General features: G+C 36.4%; 1 protein-coding gene across 1 annotated transcript in view; it reads right to left on the reverse strand.

The window, feature by feature from the left end:
* The window catches only part of prkx (protein kinase X-linked), a 377,186-nt gene that overhangs the window by 84,853 nt on the left and 279,726 nt on the right, over window positions 1–12,607 (reverse strand). The window contains exon 5 of the mRNA XM_073863571.1: window positions 10,923–11,018. Coding sequence (XP_073719672.1) covers window positions 10,923–11,018 — 96 coding nt within the window. The remainder of the gene's footprint in view (window positions 1–10,922; window positions 11,019–12,607) is intronic.

Here is a 12,607-nt window from a genome sequence, read left to right on the forward strand (position 1 = left end):
ACTACACTAACCACGATTAAACTATGGTTTTTGAAAACCATAGTTTTCAAAACAATAGTTATTTTGTGGTTACCATGGTTTTACTACAGTAACCATTTTTAACTGTAGAAAAACAATGGTTAATTTTCGTAAGGGCAGGTGAAGTGATACCTTGTTTTATACTGTGTTAATTTTATTTTAACCCCTTTCCTGCTGTTTTTCTGAACCTTATACTTCTCATGTTTGCAGATAATGCATTGTACTGGAAGCAGGTGTGGGGCCTGCTTGGATGTGTAAAGACCATGGGCTTAAAGGAATAGTCTACTCATTTTCAATATTAAAATATGTTATTACCTTAACTAAGAACTGTTGATACATCCCTCTATCATCTGTGTGCGTGCACGTAAGCGCTGGAGCGCGCTGCGACGCTTCGATAGCATTTAGCTTAGCCCCATTCATTCAATTGTACCATTTAGAGATAATGTTAGAAGTGACCAAACACATCAACGTTTTTCCTTTTTAAGACGAGTAGTTATACGAGCAAGTTTGGTGGTACAAAATAAAACGTAACGCTTTTCTAAGCGGATTTAAAAGAGGAACTATATTTTATGGCGTAATAGCACTTTTGGGAGTACTTCGACTCGGCGCAGTAACACCCTTCCTCTCCCATTATGAGAGTGAGAAGGGGAGCGGACTTTTCAGGCGATATGTGGTGTTCGGGTCCACTGGACCCGGGGGTAATAAGAGAGTGAAAATTGAATGTGCTATGTAACTTTACTCTGTTTTTCTCCTATCTGGGACTCCTGTGAGTGCATGAGTGTGTTTGTATATATGTTTGTACATATGTGATGGATGCATGTCAGAGAGTTTTGTCGTTCTGCACTTGCTGTAACAGCGCAAGGATACATCATTATATATCAAGCATGAACACTTTGTCTGCCCCCACTGTCCCAAAAACTTTACCTTTTGTCTAAAAGGAACAATTCTACATTTTACCATTATATCCCTTACAAAAAATAACCATGGTTGTATTATAGTAAAAGTGTAGTAATCATGGTAAATTGGTGTATTGATTACCATTCCTGGCCTGAACACATGAGTTTACCACAAAACCTATGGTGTGTGTGTGTGTGTGTGTGTGTGTGTGTGTGTATGAGTGTGTGAGAAAGAGTGAGAAATAGAGAAAGTAAAATTTCATATCTAAGCATTTTCATAATTTTAGGTTGTAGCCAAAAGCAACACATTGTACTGCAGTGTGTGTGGAGATAAGATGGACAGGAAGACACAGTATACGTCTATAAAATGCAAGAAATGCATATGCAACACAACTACACAGTAAAAATCTGCTTCTTATGTGTTGTGTAGGCTGGCATGAACAGGTTATGTGTTCAGTGTAGATAATGTGTTATAATACCGCATCTTTTCAGATGAGGCTTGTGCTGTGTAGACGGACACAAATGTCTACAATTTCAAACTAAGTTCAAATAATTAAATATCAAAGTGATGAAAATATGTATTTTATATAAACATCTGTGGGAGAATAGAATTTTCTTCTCTTATTTCATATTTTTACAAAAACGAATGGCACTTTAATCTATAAATAGTCCTGTACCAGTGGTAAATGACAAATATTAACCATAAATTATGTCTATATTACTTGCAATAAGGCTAAAGTAATCATCTGTAAACAGTTATACATAAATTTGTATAACTGCATTGGTTTAAGATACGAATAATACAGTGGGTCCACTAGACCCACAAACATTGTCTAAGTAACAGAAATATGAACACCACACGAGGGTTAATACACTGCATCTACATTTCTACTACTCTTTTACTTTTACTTCACTGCACATGTGTATGTATATACACTGTATATGTCGCCATCCCCCAGCGATTTTCTATGTAACTGTTATAATAATCTTAAACCATTTGTCTATGATGCATCTTTGGTTTGCTATTTAAAGGCTACTGCTAAAACATTGCATATTTAATTTATACTACTGTAAACCATACTACTTTCTTCACTGCATGTCTATACAATATAATACCAACCTTCCTTTGCAGTTTCTTCAATAAAAACTTAATCTTTTCTCCTTTGTGCACGTTTTATCTTTGTGATATTTGTGAAATGGCTGTAGCACTGCCTGTGGTAGCCAGTGCTAGCTAGTTTGACTAACTTGTTTGTTGGATCCTGACTTTGTAACTTATATGCCTGTACTGCTTGTTCTTTCTCTGCATTCAAGGTCTTTCCACAAAAACACTGATTTAATCAATTTTTGCCAACTTGTGCCTGTGAAGGGAATGGTGGGTCCACTACCCTCAAATACATGCATGCAGCACTTCATTTTTTGACATTTCTTTCCAGTAAACAGGGGAAATAATTGTCTGTCTGGTTTTTAAGACGTTGTGTTTCCAAGCGATAACACAGATCAAATGTATGAAATCAAAACGGTGTAAAAAATAGAACGGTGTATTAATTAAAGTTTACAAAAAAAATTACAGAACATGACAAAGATGGTTACATAAAGTAGAAACAGTAAGAATTGGCAACGTTACCTCTACTTTCACATTTTGTGTCAAACTGAATATTAAAACTGCATTAGTGGCTTAAATTAGTTAACAAGTTCAATCTTTCCTGCGAAACTCGCCAGTGTGATGACATGCGTCATCACTTTTCCACGCACGCTATTGGATGAAGGCAACAAATACGTCATGAATTTCTGACCCCAAACGTAGCTGCTTGCTCTATTCGCCGGGAAAATAACCTGGAGAAAGTTACCGATATTATAGAAATGTGCAAAGTATGTAAGTGGCAACAATTTTTATTTGCTTTGTTGAAAAGCGTAGCGGTTACATGGAAAAAAAAACTGGGTTATCCATCACCAGAGATCATCTGATAACACAGAACCGCGTTTAAAGGGGAGAGGGGGTGGTGTAGCTACAATATACAAAATTTTTTTTAAAGTAAACCATAAATCCAAACTAAAATTTAATTCATTTGAAATAATGCTATTAAATATGGAAATAACTGATCGTAACCATAAACAGCTCTCTTTTGTCCTTGCTACAATCTATAGACCTCCGGGCCATCATGTAGATTTTCTTAAAGAAATATCAAATTTCCTGTCTGACCTCGTAGTCACTGTAGATAAAGCTCTTATCGTTGGTGACTTTAATATACATGTTGATAACCCAACAGATACATTAGGATTAGCATTTATGGATATTCTAAATTCTCTCAATATTAGACAAAACGTGACAGGGCCCACGCATACTCATAGGCACACATTAGACTTAATTCTGTCACTCGGGCTCAATATTAATGAAATCGAGATATCACCTCAGAGCGATGCAGTTTCAGACCATTGCCTTGTCTCATACACGGTACTTCTAGATATGATCACTCGATCCACAATACGCTACCGACTAGCCAGAACAATAATTTCCACCACTAAAGATAACTTTATTAGCACTCTTCCAGACCTGTCCCAAATGAAACATGTAGCAGATAACTCTGACGATCTAGATATTGTAATAGAAAACCTGAACAGTATTTGTTCTAACACATTGGATGCCGTAGCTCCAATTCGAAAAAAGAGAATCAAAGAAAAAACGCCAGCTCCATGGTATGATCATCACACAGCAGCACTCAAAAAGGCAACTAGGAAAATGGAAAGAAATTATAGAAGCACAAAGTTAGAGGTATGGCGTGCAGCATGGAAAGAGAGTGTTAAACACTACAGACAGGCTATAAAAATCGCCAGATCTACGTATCTCAGCAATCTTATTAAAGAAAATCATAATAACCCTCGCTTCCTCTTTAGCACAGTTGCGAAACTGACTAGAAATAAAGAACAAACAGAACCCACTAATAAACTCCCACACAATAGTAACGACTTCATGAACTTCTTTACTAAGAAAATTATGATAATTAGGGAAAACATTGTAGGTACCCAAGCAGCCACCACTCTACCCAGTAATACATTTAACGCTTGCCTACCATACGAACATCTTGAGTCATTTAAACCTACTACAATAGATGAGCTATCTAAATTAGTAGCATCATCCAAATCATCGTCCTGTATATTGGACCCTGTTCCCACAAAATTACTCAAAGAGGTATTCCCTATAGTGTCTAACCCAGTACTAAATGTCTTTAACTCATCATTAGAATTAGGCTACGTTCCTACAGCTTTCAAACTAGCAGTTATTAGACCGCTCATTAAAAAACCAAACCTTGACCAGGGAGATCTAAATAACTTTAGACCAATCTCAAATCTCCCTTTTCTTTCCAAAATATTAGAAAAGGTAGTGGCAAGCCAGCTACGCACATTCTCAGCAAATAATAGTACGTATGAAAAGTTCCAATCAGGATTCAGGCCCCACCATAGCACAGAGACAGCGCTGCTTAGAGTTACAAATGACCTTCTCCTAACATCCGACCGTGGTGAAATATCACTCCTTATATTATTAGACCTTAGTGCAGCCTTTGACACAATAGATCACACAATCTTACTTAATAGGCTAGAAAACTATGTTGGCATCAGTGGTCAGGCGCTAGCTTGGTTCAGATCGTATCTAACCAATCGCTATCACTTTGTTTATGTAAATGAGGAGGAGTCACATCACTCCCTGGTTAAATACGGCGTACCGCAGGGATCAGTTTTAGGTCCTATCCTGTTCTCGTTATATATGTTACCTCTGGGAGATATTATCAGAAATCATAACATACAGTTTCACTGCTATGCAGATGACACACAGCTTTACATCTCCTCGCATCCTAGCGAAACACAAAATTTTTCTAAACTATCAGACTGCATCAGCGATATAAGTGACTGGATGTCACATAACTTTCTTATGCTAAACTCCACTAAGACAGAGATAATTGTTATCGAACCGAATCGCTACAAATATAATATGACAGATTACAAGTTGCCCATAAATGGCTGCACTGTGGTGCCAACCTCCACGGTTAAGAATTTAGGTGTGATGTTCGACAGCAGTTTATCCTTCGACAGCCATATCTCCAATGTCTGCCGCACAGCATTCTTCCACCTTAGAAATATCTCAAAAATACGCCATATGTTGTCTGCATCAGATGCAGAGAAGCTTATCCACGCTTTTATGACCTCTAGAATAGACTATTGTAACTCGTTACTCGGAGGATGCCATGCAAAACAGGTCAACAAGCTTCAGCTAGTTCAAAACGCTTCTGCAAGAGTTCTTACTCGAACTAAGAAGTATGACCGCATAAGCCCAATTCTGGCATCTTTACACTGGCTACCAGTTAAATATCGTATACAATTTAAAATATTACTAATCACCTACAAAGCCTTAAATGGCCTAGCACCCTCATATCTTAGAGAATTATTATCAGAATACAATCCATCACGTGCATTGCGGTCACAAAATTCTGGCCTCTTAATTATCCCTAAAATATCAAAAGTGTCTAAAGGTGGCAGATCCTTTTCCTACTTAGCCCCTAAGCTCTGGAATGATTTACCAACCGACGTCCGAAAATCAGAGACAGTAGATAACTTTAAATCTAGACTTAAAACTTTTCTCTTTAACAAGGCTTTCAAATAGTTGTTTTAACAATGGTACTTATCTCCTAATAGCTAGCTTGTACAACCTAATAAATAAATAAATAAATTAATGAATAAATTAAAACCTTTTTTTTCGTCAACACTTCAAAGCATGGTAAATCTCATTAATACTCTTTAGTAATATGCTGAAACTTTGAATTGGTTTTCGACTGAGTCTTAACTGCCAAATATGGCCGGCTTGCAATTTTGGCCTTTTCCCATGACCTTAAAATAGTATGTCATACAGAACCGTTTGCCACTTTACGTTAGCATTAACGACGGCAGTGGGGCCTCTGGCCTTATTCAAACGAGTTCTGTTTACGTTTCTAAAATCATTAACTATATGTAATACACTTAACCAGCAATAGTTAGCCTGTCCGGAACCGAGCTGACTAAAACCACATTACTGTGTGACACTTGTTTTCTATGTGAACGGCCCCTACGCTAATAAGATTTTGTGTCTCTATCCCTGTCTCGTCCTTGATCCCGAGGACGAGACAAACAGATCCAGTTCCGGTACATGTGAAAGTCGGCACACAACTGATCTACTAGCTGTTCTTCAACGTGATGTCCAGCTGATGCCTGACCAAAGACCACCGGCAGAACCCGCTTAATCTCCGCTTAATCTCCGCTCAATCTCCTTCCGTTTCAATGTGTATATATATATATATATATATATACCTCCCAAGGGTTTTTTCCTCCTATGACTTTTTTACTTCCCCGGCTAAAATTCCGGGGTTTTTTTCTCCTAGGGGGTTTTTCAACCCGGGGAGGCAGCCTTTTGGGCTTAACTTCTATACGTTACATTAGTAATACGTTTGTTTATAATGTTGATTTATAGCCGTAGCAAATTTAACTGCTTGTGCTATCGTTTATTATGTTGTGCTATCTGTCGATTTTCTGTGCTTTTCACTGCATCTATTATGTAAAGCTGCTTTGATACAATTACCAAATTGTGAAAAGCGCTATATAAATAAAATTGAATTGAATTGAATTGAATTGAAATCTCCCCTCGGCCCACCGTCTAACAATTGCCTTTCTTTGCCTTCACTGCAAAAAGTTTGTCTGATGCAAGTTGTCTATGCGCTATTTGATTGGACAGGAATCACTGGACTGATGATTCTCTTTAGCCAATCATCAATGACAGGAAAAAATAATCAGAAAATGTAGCAATGGCAGGTTGAGAGAAAATAGTGGAGTAAAAGTACAGATACAGCACTAAAATGTACTCAAGTACAAGTAAAAGTACATTGTTTTTAAACTACTTAATAAAGTACAATTCCTGGAAAAAAACTACTCTACAGTAATGAGAGTATTTGTAATTTATTACTTTACACCACTGCACACATACGCAAGTAAATAAAAATTTAGATGTCATGTTTGGTGCACTCGGATGAAACAACTCAGCATATCAAGGAATGGAGCCTGCACCAGGGATTGACAGTAATGCATATTGATGTCTCTATTTGTTTACTTCAATGTAGCTGGGCATGGTGATCTCAATTCATTATACAAATAATGAGGTAACAGGAGAAAGACGGTACCTCTCCTCCTTTTCATACAGTTTACACCAAATGAGAATATCTGTTTTCAATTTCATTTAAAAGTAGACATTCCAATCATTATGCAGACATTTATCTTTTGTTTGTATGACAAGTATTCGTTAAGTTACAGTTAATTTTTCTGACGTGTTTCATGTTTATACTCTTAATTTTGCGAAAAGCACAACATTCTGTTTTTATTGGGAGTAGACAGAAAAAAACTAGACACTTTTAACATTTTAAATGATGTATAAATCTTATCTGTATGTCAAAAATCAACAGAGTAATCAAAGTCTCTTTGCGGAGTGATGGGAAAAAAAGAGTTTAGAGTGTTAAAAGTAGATTTCAGGCTTTCTTTAGATATATGCATCATGTTTGTGTGACAAGTATTCACAGAGTTTCAGTTGATTTTTGTAACTTGTTTTGAGAGTCAGCTGGCGGAGACAGAGATGTCCATATAAAGATTTTCTTTATTTGATAAAAACAGAAAGATTTGTTGTTATTGTGAATGTACACAAATAAAAGTAGACCCTTAACAGTTTAAGATGATGTCTAACACTTAAGTGTATGATTATTAATGATGGAGTATTTTAAGTTGATTCTGCTTTAATGATGAGAAAACACGTCAAAATGAAGCGCCACGTTTTTGGACCCTAGGGAGTTTAAATCTGTCCACACTTGCGTTACGTGATACACCTGTTTCTCATCACTGCAGGAAAGGCGAGCTGTCTGAACCCATATGTGCTACAGGCCAGGCCAGCAGAAATTAATGTGTTTAGGGTAGAGATAATTTATTACTATTACTAATTTATTTAATACCTCACTGATTCTTGACACTTTGGCAAAAACATGTCCCATAAGAAAAGTGCTAATTCTGTTGGAAATTAATAACATTTTCATGAAGAAAAGGAATCAATGTTATAATAAGGGGGTCCTTTGCACATATGTAAGGTTCTTTTATAGGTTTATTTTTATTTTTTATTAATTTAATGATTATATGCTGGCCCATTGCCTACAAAATCAGCTGTCCTCGGTTAAGAGAAAATCATTTCAACTTGATTAAATAAGCCAAAAGTAATAATTGAATTGAATAATATATTTACCACATAAAAGAGTACATCGTAATATGTATTAAAAACTACAAACAGTGAGTTTTGAACAATATTTACTATTATTTTTTGATTGCTCAAAATGTGTCCCAAATATTCGTCACCACCGTCAGATATTTTTAAAAAGCAATAAAATCAGACAACTACAGGGTCAACTGCAGTGCTGAGGACCCCATTTTCAAACCTTCAGCTCTACTGTATGCTTCAAGATCACTCAAGCTCCTGTATGTTTGCTATTTTCTCTTAAACTTGTTCATATTTTTGGACACTGCTACTGTGACAACCATAACATGTCAACACCGTCATCTTTGTAAAAAAAATTATTAGATTAGATTATGAAATAAATGTATCATTTTTAAGAAGAAGTCTAAAGACGCTAGCAAGCGAGGGGAAACAAGATGGCTAATGTGAACAACTCATCTATTTTTTTTATCTATATTAGGTTTTTGTCACCACCGTCAGATGTCACCACCGTCAGGTTTTCTGTCTTTTCTGTCAGGTTTTATGTATTTTAGGAAGTTATGATTGGATATTTGTTCATCACAGTGCTCAGGATTGTTATTTTTTGGACCAAATATTTACATAAAGTTTAAGCAAGACGCCATTGACTTGAGTGGTATACATTTTGGAATAATGAGGCCAATGTCACCACCGTCAGACGGAGTTTTATTTGTTTTAAATGAATATGCTCACAATATGTTTCTTCAGTGCTGTTGAGTTATTAAATTAATAGTCTCTATTAATACAAAAATATGTTTATTAAATAAAAAAATCATTACTTTTTCTATTTAGGCTTAAAGTTAAATGTTGTATGAGTAATAACTGGAAAAACACCTATTTTATGAAAAAAATACGAACAGGGGAGGTTGCACCAGTAAATTGCTGAACAGCCAAGACCTAGGTCCAAAATGATATACCTTCAGATTTTGTAATTTAACCAACTTTTTTTCAAAATTTAAAGCTGTTTTATCCAAATTCCTAAGAATCACTGACCTATATGTATAAATGAAAAGTAAATTAAAGATTTGAACATTAAAACAATCTTAAAGAATTTGTTTTAATTACAAGTTGCCTATAGGTCATGACTACCTAAGTCACACTGTTTGATGACACTAGTCAATATTCAATCAATCAATATGATATTTGAATATTTCAGATTGGTTGCCGATTCATTTCCAAATAAATAGCTTGTTCCGTTTTATCCAAGTAAATGTCTGCTTCCAAGATGCTAAGTGGTTTACGTGGGTTTACGTTGGCCTCAAAATTAGAGGGCGCCGGTGTCTCCAACATCTTAACGTATCTTTGCTCTACTTTTACCAGCTGACGTATCACGCAAAACACACAACAGTGTCCACAACAACCAATAAGGTAAGAGAGACTTTATGACATTGCTAAGAAGTTTACGTTCGTGTCTTGAGGGTAACATTGCATTGCAAGAGTACATACAGACAAACGGCTGCAGGCAGAAAATATATTTTAGTTAATACTGTTTACTGGCCCAAGCGTCTCTCACACTGGCCACCGGGCAGTCTTTTATGTTGAGCCATGTTGTAAGACGAGGGAAGAGCATCATTCTGCCCTCTAATGTAAGTTAGAGGTAATGCATCTTAACTTAATTCCGATTGACTACGATCAACGTAGAAACAACACTGAAAGCAGATTTGCTACAACAAATGCAATTTCATTTGGTGGATCTTAGAGTTGGGTTAGGTAGCAGCCTGTTCTGGCCTACCATTGCTAAAGACAATAAAATGTTAAATCTTTGATGGGATTTCGTCACAATCAATATGTACTTGATCAAGATAAAAAAAATCACATTTAAACAGTAAAACTGACCTGTAGTAATTAAATTTAATCCAACAAGATGCACAAAACAGTTAAGCTAGGTTTGTTTAACGCAGTGCTTCTCAATTATTTTCTGTCATGCCCCCCCTAGGAAGAAGTAAACATTTCGTTCCCCCCAACTCTCCGCCGCGACTGTAAATATTATAATTTGTCTATAAAATGACACATCTGCAAAAGTTTGTTTCCTCTTTAACATTAAAGAAAACACAAATAAAAAAATATTGATCAACTTACAGCAAAGAATAACTTTATTAACATTGTTTTTTAGTCTGTAACAGAAATGACTTAAAATGCATCAATTTGCCTGAAAAAAAAAAATCAATCCTTATTTAAAGTATAATTTTTTTGACCATTTGATACTGAAAAATTAAATTAAATATAATCAATAAATAATAATAAAAACTCAAGCGGCTTATCAGCGTGATTGGGATGTAATGTCTTTAAGTGATAGTGCAAAAAAATCACTTCCTGAAAAAGTATTTTTCCCCAGGGTCTCGCGCGCCCCCCCTGGTGTCGCTTCGAGCCCCCCCTGGGGGTCCCGCCCCACTATTTGAGAAGCACTGGTTTAACTTAAGGAGAATATATAAACAAGGCCTTGTAAGATGAGGGAAGATCATTGTTCCCAAACATTTAAGCAAAAAAATAAGTGTTTCTTCGCTTAAATTAGGTGGCATTAAATTCTTCGTTTTAAGAATTGGACTTTTAAAGTTAAAAACTGCAGTTACAGAATTTATTAACAATGGCTGAGCTCAGTGAGATGCACTTTTAATGTGCAGAAAGCACAGTTCTGTTTTACATTAACAAGGATATGATTTCACTGGGCTTTGCAAATATGTCACGTTTTCTTTAATCAAACTCACTTTACATAGAAATCCAGATGTCGTGGAAACTCCAGCTTTCCTGCTAGAATCTTCTGGTAGATGCTGAAGGGATTATCATCAAAAAATGGGGGGTACCTTCAACAGAGAAAGACAAAAACAATAAATATTTAATAAAATTTTTTATTTGTTATCAGTAACTATGATCAGAAAGCGCCCTGTAAACAACCAGAGAGAGATTGAAATATTGGTTTTGCTGACAAAAGACATTTTTGAAATATGTATCTTAAAAACGTTACAAGCCAGCCCTAGCATTTTTTTTGTATTTTTATAAATATTGAATGCTTTCCAGAAAATGTTATTCTATAAATATATTAGCACACATGTAGCATTGTGCTACTGTTCCTTATTAACATTACCCAGTTTTACTCACAGGTTTCTTAAAGGATTCAAATAAAGGGAAGCCAAAGACTGGTATACAAAAGGAAAACAAATCAGTTTATTAATATCAATGGTATGGTTAAAGGGTTGAAGGCAGTGGCAGCTGGTGACATTTCTTTTTTTGAAACGCACGATGAGAAGTTCGTCACAACATGTATGTAGCTTGTCATGTGTGTGGTTCGTCATTTCAAAATATGTGTTCTGCGCTTTGAGAGATCGTGTGTGCATCACGTGTCATGCCAAAATAAGTGCCTGCTGCCGTGAACTTGAAAGACTTCAGACATATCGCCAATGGCAGGCTTTCATGGCATTAGTCATGACGAATGGTTATTATTATCATCACAGTTTTACATGAACATCCACATTGCATGCTTTTCCTCGGATGAGGGTTTGTGGGCTTCACTTTATGCGGAGAGCTTGTAAAGAGAGAATTCCTTCTTGCACGTACCTGCACTTAATGCGCGCGTCTTGGACTCCTTCTAGCACTAAATCCATCTCGCCGCGTCATGACCAGCTGCGCTTCTCTCTGTCTCACGTGCACGCGCTCTCGTGTCTGTCCGAAGTCTAAACATAAACTACAGTAGTAATCCTTATGTATTTGTTCAGTTTAATGCGTTTCATGCGAGCTGAGGCAAACTTTACTTTTTGTTTAAAATATGACCCGCTGCATGGTGCCTCTCTCACTCGCGCGTACGTGCAGAGAGCTGCGCTCTGTCTGAAGTCAGATCACTAGGTATTAATACTGTTTATGATATGCATTTCAATGAGTTGTAGCAACACGTCCCTCGTGTTTAATATATGATTGTGTTTAAATTTAATCGCGTTCCGCTGGACCGATGCGTTTAAAAAGGCACCTCATGAGAGCACCACTGCTTGACACGTGTAGTCTTCTGCAACAGCACTAAACAAATGCATTGAATTGTTTGTATGTGTGCGCACGTGTGTGTGCGTGCGCAGATGCATGTTTTTACAGTTATTAATTAATCATTATTTGGGTTTTAATGACGCGCTAGCATTAATCGGTTTTAAGAAGGTTGCGGTCATGACGTTGTTGCTTTTGTTCTTTTTTGTCCACCCATCAAGTGACTTGTTATAATGAGTAAAAAATTAACAAATAAAAAAATGAGTAAACTACTGCCCCGCCCCCCGATAATATCGTGTATCGCCGATCTCAAAGGCTGACGATAAGACGATCTCAAAATAGGGCATATCGCCCAACACTAATTTTGACAAAACACGTGATGCACACAGGATCTCTCCACATGCATGACACATATTTTGGAAAA

This window comes from Misgurnus anguillicaudatus, chromosome 3 (assembly GCF_027580225.2).
Source record: "Misgurnus anguillicaudatus chromosome 3, ASM2758022v2, whole genome shotgun sequence".
NCBI classification, from domain to species: Eukaryota; Metazoa; Chordata; class Actinopteri; order Cypriniformes; family Cobitidae; genus Misgurnus; species Misgurnus anguillicaudatus.